General features: G+C 38.5%; 2 protein-coding genes across 4 annotated transcripts in view; one reads left to right on the top strand and one right to left on the bottom strand.

Annotated features, from left to right (window-relative positions):
* Positions 1 to 1,435: 1,435 nt before the first annotated feature.
* LOC124157288 (ATP-dependent Clp protease proteolytic subunit, mitochondrial) lies at positions 1,436 to 13,724 on the bottom strand. 2 transcript variants are annotated; one of them, XM_046531883.1, is made up of 7 exons: positions 13,642 to 13,724; positions 13,399 to 13,563; positions 13,233 to 13,324; positions 12,515 to 12,707; positions 4,159 to 4,264; positions 3,815 to 4,029; positions 1,436 to 1,571 (listed from the first exon to the last, which is right to left on the bottom strand). In XM_046531883.1, exons 1-6 carry the CDS (start codon positions 13,669 to 13,671, stop codon positions 3,884 to 3,886), a joined length of 732 nt encoding a protein of 243 aa, XP_046387839.1. In that variant the 5' UTR covers positions 13,672 to 13,724; the 3' UTR covers positions 1,436 to 1,571; positions 3,815 to 3,883. The 2 variants fall into 2 exon arrangements, with proteins under 2 accessions (XP_046387839.1, XP_046387840.1); XM_046531884.1 differs by having other exon boundaries at positions 1,436 to 1,568.
* Positions 13,725 to 13,946: 222 nt separating this feature from the next.
* LOC124157286 (mitogen-activated protein kinase kinase kinase 4-like) overlaps positions 13,947 to 16,286 on the top strand; it is a 34,184-nt gene continuing 31,844 nt past the window's right edge. The window contains exons 1-3 of one of the 2 annotated variants that reach the window (XM_046531882.1): positions 13,947 to 14,337; positions 14,421 to 14,609; positions 14,691 to 15,057. In XM_046531882.1, the coding sequence (XP_046387838.1) occupies positions 14,229 to 14,337; positions 14,421 to 14,609; positions 14,691 to 15,057 (665 nt within the window). In that variant the 5' untranslated portion in view covers positions 13,947 to 14,228. The remainder of the gene's footprint in view (positions 14,338 to 14,420; positions 14,610 to 14,690; positions 15,058 to 16,286) is intronic. The other variant, XM_046531881.1, reaches the window with a different exon arrangement.

The raw sequence follows: 16,286 nt of genomic DNA, 5'->3' as shown, positions 1-16,286 counted from the left end.
CAAAGTATATCAACTTAAGAGGAATTATGTATTCAGATGATCTCAAATAAATTAATAAAATACACAAATAGGAAGAAAAATGCATGTCATGTGAGAGTCTAAAGACAGGTTTCCAAAGTAAATTTTGAAATATAAGTCATAGAGAGAGCTGGAAGAAGAAGAGATGGAGAAGAAAAATCAGAACAAACTTAAATCCCATTCCTGGAAAGGAGAAGAAAAGAAAATTCCAAGAATTGAATTAAAATTATGCTATTAAAAGCCTTTTCCACAAATCAAATAATGTTAGTTTGTTCATCTCCAAGAGCACCCAAAAAAGCTAATTGTTTCTCTAGCACCCCTTATTTTCTGTCTCCAGTTTGTCCTCATCCAGATACTCTCCTGCTCTGTTTCCATTCTTGTCAGTACCTTAATTTTGCAGTTGATTAAGATCACCGCTTCTCTGACAGTAGTGTTCACCGAAGACTTAATTACGGGCAAGTAAATTTCACACATTCAGGTTAGTGAGCCAGTTCTTTTCCCAGAGTCACCTTACTTTTTCAGTTGGGTATCTGAAAATTTTACCCCTGGTTAGAAACAGATAAGTTAGGCAAATATGACTGTGATCATCATGGACACTGGCTGAGGTGATTTCAGACTTCACCAGTCATATTCTATAAATGCAAGTATGGGCTATCCATTCCTGACACCGATCCACAAGAATTGGTATAGTCTATGATGAGAATCAACACATCTATGGAACTCAAGATTCAATACAATTTATTTGTAACAATATGAGCTCCTGTGCATCTCATCTTGCACATTTCTAGTTCTGATAGCCACCACCAGAGTCCACCTTCACAGTTCCCATCACCAAGGTCTGTAAAGGACCTTTCCCAACCTTGCCCAGCACCAGCCATACGAGTTTCTGTCATACTGCCTGCATGGACAGCTTAACTCAACATCGGGCACACTTGCAGCTTCCAGTTAACACTAGAACTACCGATGGAGTCATATTGACTCCTCGCGATTTTTATTTCTCTGTCCTGACTAAAAATTTTCCTAAGTCTGGCCTGAAATTCAGTGACTTTAATTAATTTTTGACCCAAAATAAGGCTTGGCGATTAAAATAGTTACATAAAATAAAATAGTACGCGCTTTCCAAAAAATCACAAGGCGTCAAAATGACTCCAATGGTAGTTCTAGTGTTGAATAGTTTGACCACCATATTGGCTATTCCTTACCACCTTACAGCTGTAAATTGTGTTTAGTAATTAAGCTTATAAAATTCATTTGTGGATATTTATTGACGGGGTAACATTCACATCCCTACTGTAAATTATCTAAGATTGGGATGCATTTCACTTTATTTCTAGATTTTTTTATCAACGGTAAATCTATTTCCCAGGTTTAAAAATTTACAGGCTTTTTTAGTGTCTATAAATGAAAATTTTTTGAGTAAACAAAAACATCTTTATTATAAAGTTTTAAGAATAGTAATCATAACCAAGTTTTTAAAATTATTTATAACCAGTATGCAGTTCCAAAACTGATAAAGGTGAACTTCTGTGGATGGCACCTTCCCAAAGGACCTTCTGAAATATAAATGAATGGTAAAATTAATAATTTTCCCATACTGCAATATCAACATAGAGCATTGAAGAGTCCTTTTATTGGCATTTTTATTAATGAGCAATTTTATGGTCATGCACTTTTGGAATATATGAATTCCCTAAGGCCATACTTTTCAGTAGGCAACATTAGGGACTGGGAAGGAAGAGATTGGCTGGAGGGATAGTCAAGAAGTCCGACTGCTAATTCTGACAAAATTAAACTTGAAGATAAAAGAAAAGACATACGCCCACTTGTATGAGCTCACTCATTCATATATCAAATTTGTGCAAGCAGGGTTCATGCCAACAATCCATTTCCGTATTTCCCTAACTATTCCCTGATTTCCAGTCTGAATTTGTTTTATTTCCCTGGCTTTAAAATAATGGCAAAGCATTCATATAATAGGATTTGGTGGATAAAGACAGCATTATATATAGTGGAATACAGTCTAGCAGAAGTTGTAGCAGCAGAAATATTAGTAGTGCCATGACCAGTGGTGCAGCGAGGGAGGATTTTAGAGGGATAAACCTCCCCCTGAAGCTCAGAGAAATTTTTAAGTTTAATCCATTTTACAGTGAAACCTCGATATAACGACACCCCACGGTGCACTAATAAACACTCGCTATAGCGAATTGTCGCTTTACCGGAGGTGGAGCAAATAATAGCCAATATACCTGTTGCGAACAGATATACAGGAACAGGAGTGGTGCGGCGACAGATAAACATCTATCCGATAAACGTAAGAATAAATCCAGACGAAAAGCGTTTTTTTTTTGCATCACTAAATTTCCTTACTCAAATAACGACTAACTATTCAAACAATTTATAAGCGCCGCACTGAATAAAAACCATGCAAAGCATTGTTTCGTCATCATTATATTTATCGAACGACAGTTTACCACATAAATTTGAGACTGAGCACTCCATTAACTTCATTTCTAACAGATCGCTAGCAATTACAGAGGTTAAGGTGTCTTCATGAAAGTCTTCCGGCGGTGAAACCCTCGCTATGGCGAGAACCAACACCGAAAGGGTCTCGTAAAAACAAATTTTTTAACACGCTTATTATAAGGTCAATTGACGGTGCATCGGCTATCTCTCGTAATAGCGGGGGTGTCGCTATAGCCCGTACTCGCTTTAACGAGGTTCCAATGTATTTAATTGGATTAATATAACTTATAGAATAGTGTGAAGATTAACAAAATATCCCTCAAAAAGCCGTAAAACCCACTATTTTGAGTACTATATCTTAAAAATTTCCTGAGGGAGGGCCCCCACCCTCCCGATTACCTTAGCCGGTACTCCATACCTTCTAGAACTCCCAGTATTAGCTGTGCCTAAAACCCCCCCTAGCCTTAATTCCTAGCTGCACCCCTGGCTACGACTATTCTGTGTGGTTCAGCAAGGACAGTAGCAAGACGCCCACCTCACTGCACAAACTCAGCAACCCTCCCAGCATCCAACCATGATTTTCAACTACTCACTGAATCTCTTCAGTTTTTCCCCGACCATAATTTAATTCCCTGACTTCCAATCTTGATTTTTATTTCCCTAACATTTCTGCAACTTCCCTAACCAGTATTAACCCTGCTAAGGAACAAATTTCCACATAGGTCTCAAGCACACATGCACTCTGGCTTGTGAAGTTTTCACTTTCAACAGTGTCCCACTCGTACCTATAAAAATGCAGGAAAAGCAATGTGGCCGGAGATACGACTTTTCAAACAACACTCACACATACAAGGTTACTCACTCATTATCAGATTTGCCCAAGGAAAAAATTTCCCAAGTTCTCAAACTAAGGTCTCATGTATACAGACACTCAGGTTTGAGAAGTTTTCTATTAATGAGCACACTTGTACTAGCAAATTTTCCAAATTATCACTGATAAAACCATTGTGCTCCAATAGAAGCATATTTAGAGAAAATTACTTTTCTGTAATCAATAAGAGTTGATTCAGTTCGGTGTACCTGTTTTAGGAGTCTCTTAATCACATTTCTTTCGCTTATAATTCATACCAAAATTATCATGGTCTTTCACAGAGTAAACATGTGCATGCTTTTTAATTTCCCCCTGATTAATCTTGCACATCTATTTTATATAATAATACATTAAAAACTTACATGTATAAATTAAATATGTAAGGGCAAAAAAAATCATCTTATCTGTCACTTAACATCAATAAGAAAGAAGTATCCTCTTTCAAACTCTAAATTCGTTTACCTGACACAGCCTTGAACGGCCAAATTACTGTAGCAGCCAATATGTCCATTGTTCCACAGTTAAAAATTATCAGTTTCCTGAACTGATAACTGAACCTTTGGCTAACTCTTCCACCGTTTCACCAGGTTTTGGGGGATGGTCTAAAATCTTATCTATTAAGCCAAATTCTTTAGCATCTGCAGGAGACATGAAATGGTCTCTTTCTATGACTTTTTCTGAAAATAAAATTAAAATTTTATATCATGTATGCATGTAAGAATATATAAACTGCCAATATAATAAATGTAGCACCAAATTTTTAGTGTGTCACACTTCATGTTACATCAATATTGAATACTACATACCGATTCTATCCAGAGTTACTCCAGTATGTTTAACGTACAATCCATTAATCTGGCGTTTTAATTTTATAATCTCTTCAGCTTGGATTTGTATATCAGTAGCTTGCCCCTTTAATTAAAAGAAAAAAAGAGCACAACATTAATGAAAGGGTCACATTCAGTACAGTCAAAAGAGTAGACAGATTAAGGAGCAAGAGGTTCAAAAAACATAAGTCTTCCAAGACATTTAGGCCTGGTTTTATATCTAGTTAATAATAATAATAATAATAATTTTTTATTGTTCCTTGAGATCACATGTTCCGGTGACATTGGAAGTCGTCAAAATAATGTAAATAATTAAAGTAATAGTTACAAATAAATGAAGTGATATAACATTTACAATTTTTACAGATAAAAGAAAAAAAGTTAAAATTTTAGTGGTTGATGGGCAAAGATTACTCCGAGCCCAACATAAAATCCTTCAGGCTATAATAGTTATTTTCTATTAAATATTTCTTCAAAGCATTCTTGAATGGTGTAGGTGGAAGACATTTAATATCATACGGTAGCCTGTTGTATATTTTTGATAGGGAGAAAAGGGGTCCTTTTTGGCAGAAAGTGCTATGGTAGTCTTTGAGGTGAATGTCATTGGTGGTTCTGGTAGCGTGATTATGGAGAGAACTATTTTTTGGAAAGTATTCAGGGTTATTCTTAACAAAAGAGGCACAGTTGAGTATGTACAGTGATGGGAATGTTAGTATTTTCAGATCATTGTAAAGAGGTAAGCCAGGTGCTCGCATAGAAACTCTGGCCATGGCTTTCACTGCACGTTTCTGCATAGAGAAAACTTTGTGGCAGCAGCTAGCATTACCCCAAAAGATGATGCCATAAGTTAGGTGAGGATATATTTTGGCATAATATATCATCTTCAGAGTATCAATGGTAGTTACTTCAGCCAGCTTTCTTATAATAAATATGCCAGTGGATAGTTTATTCATTATATAATCAATATGTGATGACCAGTCAAGGTTGTCAGTGAGGATAACACCTAATAATTTTGTTGAATGTGCCCGGGAAATCACATGAGGACCAACATTTAAGATCATACTTGAGGTACATGGAGACCGGTTGCCATGGAACTGAAGAAAAACTGTTTTGTCAATGTTGACTTGAAGGGCGTTATCATGACACCATTCTGACATGCTGTTGATACTGCTTTGTGTGGTATTAACTAGGTCGCTCCTATTTACCTCACTTGAAATGATTGAGGTGTCATCTGCATATAGAATGGCATTTTGGAGGAGGGGTTTGTCTGGCAAGTCATTAATGAAAATTAGGAATAGCAATGGCCCTAGTATAGAACCCTGTGGTACTCCTGCTTTCACAGTAAGGGGATTTGACTTAACTACTGTAATGCTTTTTGCTGTTCTGGAGGTATATTTGACAAATTGCTGACGGTCAGTTAGGTATGATGACAACCAGGAGAGAGCTTTCCCCAAGATGCCCACTGACTGCAGTTTAGAGAGGAGAATTTCATGATTAATTCGATCAAAGGCTTTGCTTAGATCAAAGAAAACACCAGCTGCTAATTTGCGTTCCTGAAAAGCTGTGCATAGTTGGTTTAATAACTGAAAGATGGCTGTACTTGTGGATTTGGATTTACAGAAACCGTGTTGGGCATTTTTCAGTATTTTAAAGGTTTTGAGATAACTCATTACACGATGGTAAAAGAGTTTTTCGAATATCTTTGAGAAGGCAGACAGTACAGATATAGGTCTGTAGTTTGCCGAGTCATTTAGAGGGCCCTTCTTATGAATTGGGGTAATTGAAGCATATTTGAAAAGGTCTGGGAAGACTCCAGAGCATATGGAGGTATTAAATATGTCAGAAAGGGGACCAGCAATGACTTTGGCAACATGCTTAATTATAGGCATGGGTATACCATCAGTACCTGCTGACCAACTATTTTTGAAGGAGTGAATAATGTGAATAATTTCAGTTTGCGTGCTTGGGAAGAGAAAAATACTCTGTTCGGGGTTGACTACTTTGAAATCAATTGTGGAATTCAGGGTTGAGGGTGAGTAACAGAATTGTTTATTGAAGCTATCTGCAGTGATTGATGGATCAGAGCAAGGAGTGCCATTAAAGAAGATCGGGGAGGGGGTCAGGGTTCCACAGGAGGATTTTGTATTATCTTTGATCACTTTCCATGAAGCCTTTATAATGTTGTTTGAGTTTTTTATGTATGTATCAATTTTAATCCTACGTTCATTGTATACCATAGATTTAAGGTCTTTCCTGGCTACTTTGTAACTGGGAATCAATTCATTTTTACCGCTTTTTATCAGGGAGTAAAGGTTGCGTACATTAGCGGCTCTTTTAAGAACATTCTCAGAATATATCTTTTCCTTTAGAGGGAAGATTCTGCTTTTTTTCACATTTAGTGGAAAAGCTGAATTGAAATAGATATGAAAAATGTTAAGAAAGGCACTAAGTTTTGAGTTCAAATCCAGACTTGAGTATATCTCTTCCCAATTTTCTAGAGATAGATCATGAAGGAATTTTTCCATAGCAGAGTCTGAGAAAGCTCGCTGAGACATAGGTACAAGACGAGGTGGGGTGTGGGTTTTGATTTTTATGTTGACATTAATTGCAAGATGGTCAGACATAAGGGAATCAAAAGTAGTACAGGAGAAACACAACTTAGGGAGATTGCTAATTATCAGGTCAATGAGGGTTTCGGAGTGGGAGGTTAACCGGGTTGGTTCACTATTCATGACATTTAAACCAAAGGATGATAACACATTGAGAAAGGATGACTTATGAGGGGAGTTGCTTGATAGATCAATATTAAAATCACCAAAAATTATGATGCCATCTGTGTTTTTAGAGATGAGGAAATTAACAGTTTCTGAGAAAAGGTCTAAGAAGTCACGAACTTCACCATTTGGTGAACGATATATCACACAAATAATGTATTTTTGTGAATTCACTTCTAGGATGGACACTGCGCACTCTAACACAGATTCAACAGATTTATTGAATTTTAAGCTTTTTAGGCCTATGTAAGGTTTACTATAAACAGACACAACACCACACTTCATTCTTTGACGGCAGAAGGATGAGGTAAGATTGTAACCACTAATATTAAAGGTAGATATTTCATCGTTTGTAAGCCAGTGTTCAGCTAGAAGAAGAATATCACTGTCGTGCTCCTGCATGAGCAGATCTATCAGGAAGCCTTTCTGTCGCAAACACTGAATGTTGAGATAGATGATGTTAAGGTCAAAGGTAGAGCGTTTTGGGGACTGGGAAGAGCACTTCACTTGTTGGGGATGGTCGTTTGTTGCCAGATCTTCTAGTCACATAGAGGTCGGGGGGTCAGTGGTGTTTTTGGGAAAGTGAAAGATGGTTGCCACAGCACCTTCAGGCCAGTGGGCGCGATTTAGGACATCCTTCCGTCTTAAAGGAGCGATGCCGATTTTAAAGGCGGCATGGACGCTTTTCCCAACGATTCTCTCGCATGTAAGGCGGTCAGCTGCAGGATCGATTTTGAGGCGATTACGAAGGTGAGTGACTATCTCCTCGACAGTGGTGTCTTGGTGAAGACGTCCAACATAAAGATACGAAGTTAAGTTCGCAGGGCGTAACGAAATTTCTGAGGCGGGACAAGTGCCGATGATCCGTGTGTTTTTTCGTTTGCGGCTTCTGACTTCCCTGAAACCCTCGTCGGAATCATCGCCAGGGATTGCAGGCGTATCGTTACTACTCTTTGGTTTTTGAAGATGTGCAGGATTGGAATCGCTGGGCCGTGGGTTTGTTTATATTTCGTGGTGATTGAAAACCTGAGAAGAATTCCTCAATGAAGTCCACGAGTTAGATGCTACATGTTAACTACTGATGAATTTCATCAATCGACATGATCTAGCAAACATTATCATTGCACTTCGATATCTCCACTGTACAAACGCTCAACAATTGCGCACCAAAGCAAATCCGCTCATCTAGTACTACTAGGGCTACTAGATGAGCGGATTTGAATCGGTGGGCGATTGCTGAGCTTTTGTGCAGTGGAGGTATCGACCTGCAGTACTCGTAGAAATTCTCCTCTCCAGCAATGTGATGCCACTCTTCCAGGGAAAAAGGAGTCAGGTCTGCTTCTTCTGTGGTGTGGTACACTATTTCAGACTCTACAGTGCAACCTCGATATAACGACACCCCAAGGTGCACTAATAAACACTCGCTATAGCGAATTGTCGCTTTACCGGAGGTGTAGCAAATAATAGCCAATATACCTGTTGCGAACAGATATACAGGAACAGGAATGGTGGGGCGACAGATAAACATCTATCCGATAAACGTAAGCATAAATCCAGACGAAAGGCGATGTTTTTTTTTGCATCACTAAATTTCCTTACTCAAACAACGACTAACTATTCAAACAATTTATAAGCGCCGCACTGAATAAAAATCATGGAAAGCATTGTTTCGTCAATCATTATGCCAATTCACAACCAACGAAGCCATTTTCTATGCACTTAATTAGTTCATTTACGTGATCATTCTATTATTTTGGTATTTTCCACTGAAAATTCAAAAATTAACTGATGAAACAGTATCGCGGTTATTTAATGCCTCAAATGTTTCCATTGGTGTATGTTTATTGTTTCTGTACGTTAAGCGGCAGTGAAGTGAAATGACGCATTACATTTGTTTCTACAGGCGAAAACGGTGGAAGGTTGTATAACGCTGCCGCCTTGGAAGACTTTTTTCTATCAGATAATGTAATATCTTCATCATCTACGGTAAAAAGTTTGCTAAGCTTGAAAAATGATGTGATTAAAATTGCCGTTGTTGAAAAAAAGTTTCTTTTTGAGTGTTACGCTCGCGACGTATTTTAAATAACACACCGAGTTTACCACGGCACTGCAAACGAGAGTTAGTTGTTCTGTGAGTTCTTCCAGTGGCCACCAGGGGATGCTCGGCTACCCACGTGACAAAAGAGAGCGCCAGTACGACTCCGACCACTGACGCGAATAGTTCACCCTTGTAAATCCGCAACGGAGAATAAATACGTCCATCCGGACAATTCACGCTGAGTATCATTGCTTCGTACATCCTACATCATCGCTAAGGCGCACTACCTACCTTTAGAGGCATCATTGCAAGAAATACCTCATACTGCAAGGGTTTTTTCGGGGAGTTGTATGTAAAAAAAGTTCTGTTTCGTCTATGTTATATGACGCGGGGAATACTTCTAAAGATACTTATGATCGGAGTCCTTTCTTCCTCGACTTCGGGTTTACACCGCAGGCATCACCAGCAATTATGAGGGGAGATAACGCTTTGGTGCTTCGCATTAGTATAATCAACCTTCCGCACTCTTAAAATTCTCGATTCGCAATCTATCCTTGAAATAATCCGCTTTAGGCTTGGGCGTAGCCTCTTTCTCAGAAGTTCCCGCAGATTTGAATGGGCAAAACCACCCGAACAAATCTCCTTATAACTCTTCATCGTCTGCATTCCTTGGGCGCTTTTGTTTTTTTTTTTTTTTAATTTTCAGAGCGAATAGGAAGATCAATTAATTTCGACACTCTCATATTACTCCTTTATTTTTATTTTCTCGCTTAGACGTGTTTGGTGTCTTTTTGGCCATGGTGACTGCCTGCCATCAAATGCTTTCTATTCACGCAACTCAGGAACGTACGGGTATGCTGCCGACTGCTTTCTGCCGCCCGAGGAACAAAAGAAGATCAAGCATTCGCGAATGCTAATGCCACAATATTTTCACCAAAATTAACTACTTATTTATCGAACGACAGTTTACCACATAAATTTGAGACTGAGCACTCCATCAACTTCATTTCTAACAGATCGCTAGCAATTACAGAGGTTAAGGAGTCTTGATGAAAGTCTTCCGGCGGTGAAACCCTCGCTATGGCGAGAGCCAACACCAAAAGGGTCTCGTAAAAACGAATTTTTTAACACGCTTATTATAGGGTCAATTGAGGGTGCATCGGCTATCTCTCGTTATAGCGGGAGTGTCGCTATAGCCCGTACTCGCTTTAACGAGGTTCCACTGTACTTCAGATTTTGAGAAAAATTGTCTAAAACAATAACCAGTTACCCTGTGTAAAACCTGCAGTTTCATAACACAGGTCTAACAAATATGTCTAAAACAATTTTTCTCAAAATGGGTGAGATTGTGCAATCGTATTGTTGATACCTGCTCAAAGCTCTCCTCTCATTAAGCTCAAAGATTAATAAGTTTAGAAAATTGCAATCTCATATTTTTGTCCAGCCTTAATTATCTTATGCACCCTAGGTAGGGTTAGCAGTGCCTCTTATTTGACATTCTTGGTTTCCACTTGGTTATAATGATGTACTTGATTTGGTTAGCATGGAGAAGTACATGTGCATAGTGTAGTTTTAAAAAAAAGTGAAATTAGATACAGTGGAACCTCGATAAAACGACACCTCACGGTGCACCAATAAACACTCGCTATAGCGAATTGTCGCTTTACCGGAGGTGGTGCAAATAATAGCCAATATACCTCATATTACTCCTTTATTTTTATTTTCTCGCATAGACGTGTTTGGTGTTTTTTTGGCCATGGTGTGTTCCATCAAATGCTTTCTATTCATGCAACTCATGGACGTGCGGGTATGCTGACGACTGCTTTCTGCCGCCCGAGGAACAAAAGAAGATCAAGCATTCGCGAATGCTAATGCCACAATATTTTCACCAAAATTAACTACTTATTTATCGAACGACAGTTTACCACAAAAATTTGAGACTGAGCACTCCATTAACTTCATTTCTAACAGATCGCTAGCAATTACAGAGATTAAGGAGTCTTGGTGTAAGTTTTTCCGGCGGTGAAACCCTCGCTATGGCGAGAGCCAACACCAAAAGGGCCTCGTAAAAACGAAATTTTTAACATGCTAATTACAGGATCAATTGACGGTGCATCGGCTATCTCTTGTAATAGCGGGGGTCTCGCTATAGCCCGTACTCGTTTTAACGAGGTTCCACTGTACCACATATTTATAGATGAGAAAAGGTACTATCCCATTACTGACAGCAAAAATCCAGAGCATTAAATAAAATGTCTAAAAGGCTGGATACCCAAGAAAACCCATTCCTATAGCACATAAATGCAAAGTACAGTAGACTCCCGATTATCCGGCTGCGGTTTATCCGGGTTGTGGATTATCCGTGCATGATTTTCACTCTCGCTCAATTTTTTCCGCGATCTTTGTTTTTAAAAATCCTACGCAAAATTACCGGAATTACTGCATCAATGCTAGGAAATACGGGGCTTATCATTTCCGTTAGAATTCCCTTCGTAAAACGGAAGCGATCGCGCTCTAGTTGCATTCACGGGAGCACCGTGTTCCTGTTTTCCAAGCCTCGCAGTGCGCGACCGCGCTCCTTGATCACGGATACAAGTCCTGCAGCAGTTTCAACCCGGGCAACTTGTGCGAGACGCGAGTACGTGGCGTAGTGCCTGACAGTGTAGTTTGCGACGTGAAGCAGTGGTTTTGAAGCATTCGTGCAAACCTTTTTCCTGTATCCGTTATCACACAGCCACGGATGCGTGGTTTTCGAAACCAGGCCATACACAAAGCATTAATAATACGAGTACATCTACGCTATCGTCGCTAAAAAAAGATCGCGAACTGGCGAAGAAAGCTCTCAAAGAGTCCTGGAAGCACTCTAAAGCAACACAATAACTGCATAAATAATAATATATTGTTTGTTTTAAGTAAATTATGAACATTAAAAGACATTTAACTGAAAGTTTGGATTATCCGTGTTTTCCGATTATTCGTGCCATCTCTCCCCATCATTACCCCGGATAATCGGGAGTGTACTGTACCACCAAAAATATGCTTGCATTGTCATAGCTCAGTCACTAAGGAGTTGTGACCTCATGTTTATGGACAAAAAGGGCATAAAGTTAACTCCTTTACTCCTGATGGAGAGAAGGAGTAGACAGTTATGTCCTCGTTCCATGCTTTATTAATGTGAATGATTTTTTGCTATGCAGCCCACTTAATTGAGAGAAGAAAAGTTTTACTATATAAGCTAAAGAAGGAAAAAAATACAGGTACATATTATCACGTATGCGCACAGTCGTTGCCAACCTTCCTGTGTTTCCTAGCAGTTACTGTGTGTTTATTAAGGCTGGTTCTTATAAAAGCGGATATGCAAAATGAAATTCAAACTTGAATAATAAAATAAGATTATGCAATAATTGTAACATTCATCCGGGTCAAAGAAGAGAGAGGATGCTTAAAACATAGATAGATTTAGGCCTCAGAAATTGGTGTGGTGTCATAATGGAGTCAAAATAAATTGGATGAGAATCCTTACCCCAGCCTGTCCTGATGGCTGATGAATCATTATTCTAGCATTTGGAAGAGAATGCCGCATAGCGGGGCTCCCTGATGCCAGAAGCAAGCTAGCCATGCTGCAAGCTTGGCCAACACACCATGTCGCTATTGGAGGCAGAATATACTGCATAGTATCATATATACCAAGACCTGCTGTCACACTTCCTCCTGGGCTGCAAGAAAAAGACAAAAATAAAAGAGGTTAAAATAGATGACCTGTATGTTAGAGATGAGATGAAAGATCTATGACCATGTGATATGAAACATGAGCCATGTGAATAGGTGCTATCATTTCAATCAGTGCTGTCAAGGGACCATGAGTCAAAACTGAGAGAAATATGAGCAATAGTAACTTTGCATGAAAAATTAAGTTGAAAAAATGAGTTTTTTCATGTGGAAATAACCAAAAATATATATCAACATCGCAAAATATTTTGAAAAGAAAAAAAAACATGGAAAAAAATTCAATTTCAGGAGTGAACGTGAAGCCTCAAATTTAGATGAGCCACATGAAATCTTACCAGGTTTAAATGAAGAGGGATACATTACGTAGAACTTCTTCAAATAAATGCCAAAATTCCATTCATCCAAAGCAAACCAGTTAGTCAACGACATCGAAATAAACAACTACCATCAAGTTATGGTATAACAATGAGAAGTACTGCTCCACTTCAACAAAAATGACAAAGATTTCCTACCTGTTTATGTACATATGCACCGGCTTTTTACTGCTTTCTGACTGTAGGAAGAGTAACTGAGCCACCACTAACGACGAAAGTTCATCCGTGATCTAAAAGAAAAATTCACTATAATGACATTATCACTGGTGCTAATAAATTTTTCCCAACACAAATTTTAGCTCACCGGGCCCATCACGCATATTATTCTTTCTTTAAGTAGCCGGGAATATATATCATAAGCTCTTTCCCCGCGGCCAGTTTGCTCAATAACTATTGGAACTAGAGGAAGCCCATTCCTGCTGCTTAAGTGTATTTTCTTTTTCAAAAGAAGACTCGCGGCCACATTCGGCTGTGAATAAAAAATCATCAAGATTTGAGAGATAGAAAATTATGGAGACGAAGAATAACCAATAATTCATCATGTTACCTTCAAAGACCTAACAAATTTAATCAACATCTTGGATCAACCGATGTTTGTGTTCATGCGGGTTGAACGGGAAACATCTGAAATTGTGGTAACCAACATGACTATGTTATGAACACTGAAAATTCGGTAGTTCGACATCTTCTAAATTGTTTTAAGTATTTAGGCCATTGCACTATTTAATAATGATCGCAGTTAATATGTGTCATGCAATATGACGTTATGTTTGAAAAAATGACGGTCATTCAATGTAACGTTAAGTACTGAAATTCTGTTACCAAAATATTGAAAACTTTTTGTTGGTACCTCACACTTTCATGGTCACGGTCCTCGGATGTCATTTGCCTCAAGATCTGCACGGATCTCCGCAATGTATTTTTTTGTCGTGGATTTTTATCTTTCAAGGGTGGCAAAGTGTAAAGGAATTTTTTAGTTGGCCTAATTTTTCGTTAATAATGTTCGTCAACATTCCTGGCGACACTCGACGAGTCCCTGTGAGTGCATCAATTGAACTTACGAATTCCCTCAACTGATTTCCTGCTGCGTACATTTTCCTCATAAAGTCTGGTGAATTATTTTTTGGGTCTGAAATGGCAAGTGCCAGCAGGTCGCAAGTGAAATACGTTTACGATTTGCCTTATGTTGAGCGAAAAGAATTGTGTCGCATTTTAGATTGCAATGACAAGTGGGAGGAGTTGGGTGAGTGGTCGTGTTAGGCACTTATTCTAACTTGTTTACTGTGTCCTTTACGGATGAATATTTTACTGTTTCTTTCTTTTCAGGAGGAAAATACATGAATTTTGATGTAATGACTATTCAATATTTGCGGCAGTGTCTAAATCGTGGAGGTAAATCTCCAACCGACGAGCTGCTCACTATGTGGGGGCATCAAAATCACACAGTCTTGGAGCTTTTTGTATTACTCTCCAAAATGCAGCATTATCAGTCAATGTTGACACTGAAGCCATTCGGTAGATATGAAACGAATGTATTATTTGTGCGAATACCTGTCAGTCAAAGTGTACTTACTACCATTTTATTTCTCATTTCAGTGGACCCGCATTATCATCGTCTGATATACGAAGGGGAGGAGAATTTGACGAGAATATTTCAAAATTCTCCGTCTGCCCAGTTCAATCCATCTCACGGTTGCCCATCCTCGCCATCGAAAAGTAACTCAATGACTGCTAATCGTAATGTATGTCAGCCTATGGCCGGACCCAGCACAAGTGCAGCTCCTCAAACACCAATCGTCCATGCGTCTACGCCTTCTGCTCTAGCTCAGAATAAAAGTATGGAGGTTGGTCCACATAATTTGAACATCCCAGATCCTCCTCAAGTGTTCGTGAAAGCCGCTGTGGCCGAAAAACCAACTCATGTTGTCATTCAACCCGAGGAAAAAATTAGAAATACTGATAGGTAAGAGGATAATATTTGATATTTGCGCTTGGCTCCGTATATATACCACCATATATTGTTGAACTTATGTTGAGTTCTACTTTATTTACAATTTCCACCTCATGTTACTTTAAATACTATTATTTTGGAACAGCTTTAAAAATTAGTTGGTTTTTGGACATTGTTTAGAACTTCTAATTTTTATACTGCAGTAGTCACTAATTTAACATGGTGTATGTTTTCTACTGCTTTGAGTGAAGTTTTGGTGTTAATTAATCACAACCATTAACCCTTTCATTGCGTAACATTTTCTCAGAGTTGTTTCACATTGGCGGAGAATTTTTTTTCACTGCATTCTCTTTGTTTTTTGAAAATATGTAAAAAATTTCAATGGAAAAAAGATTTTTATACTCATTTCACTATTGATTAAACAATTTGTTAAAGGCATCACAGTGATGCCATCCGCACCCATGTGAAAAAATGCTCCAGATATTTATGCAACCCGTTACACAAACATTAGGTGACGACGGGCAACTAGTCTTTACGTAGCAACTAAAAAGCTTAAAATAATTTCTGAAATGATGGCGGAATTGAATTATAAAAGAAGATAAAAATATTCTCAGTTATCATCCACTTTCCATGCATCAAATTTTGGGCAAATAAAAGTTTTAGAAGTTTAATTTTCACATTTATAAATTTTTAAATTTACCAGTAACTTAGATTTGCATGCAAACATATGAAAGTTATTTTATCTTTTTGACATTTTATTTTGCGTTAATGATATAAAAACTAACTAATAATTGTGGAATTCTTTGAAAAAAGGCTTCAAACACACCCCTGGAGCTTCTGCACATTATATATCATCAGAGCCACTTTTTAGTCGTTCTTACAACGTGAGGAGTATTATTTTTCTGTTTGTCCTTAGAGTTTCAGAGGTGTGTCTTTTTTGAGTAACTCAATAGATATTTCAAGAGATTATTTTAATTTTCCATGCGTAAACTCAGCAGTGTTGCCACGGAAGGGGGGGTTATGGGTTACAACCCCCGTTGAGGCGCCAAAAACGGGTAAGATGGCCCCCGCACCCTCCGGAAGGGCCCTAAAATCTCCTGTAAAAACTCCTCATTTCAAAATCGTGGCTTCGCGACTGTATATACTGTGTCCACAGAGATGAAATCTATCGATTAATTTTCGCACGACTTTGTTTGCATGTCCCCTGCCTCCAACATCACTATCCTTCGCCCATGTGTAAA

Source organism: Ischnura elegans, chromosome 4 (genome assembly GCF_921293095.1).
Source record: "Ischnura elegans chromosome 4, ioIscEleg1.1, whole genome shotgun sequence".
Classification (NCBI taxonomy): Eukaryota; Metazoa; Arthropoda; class Insecta; order Odonata; family Coenagrionidae; genus Ischnura; species Ischnura elegans.
This window is presented reverse-complemented; position numbering and strand designations above follow the sequence as displayed.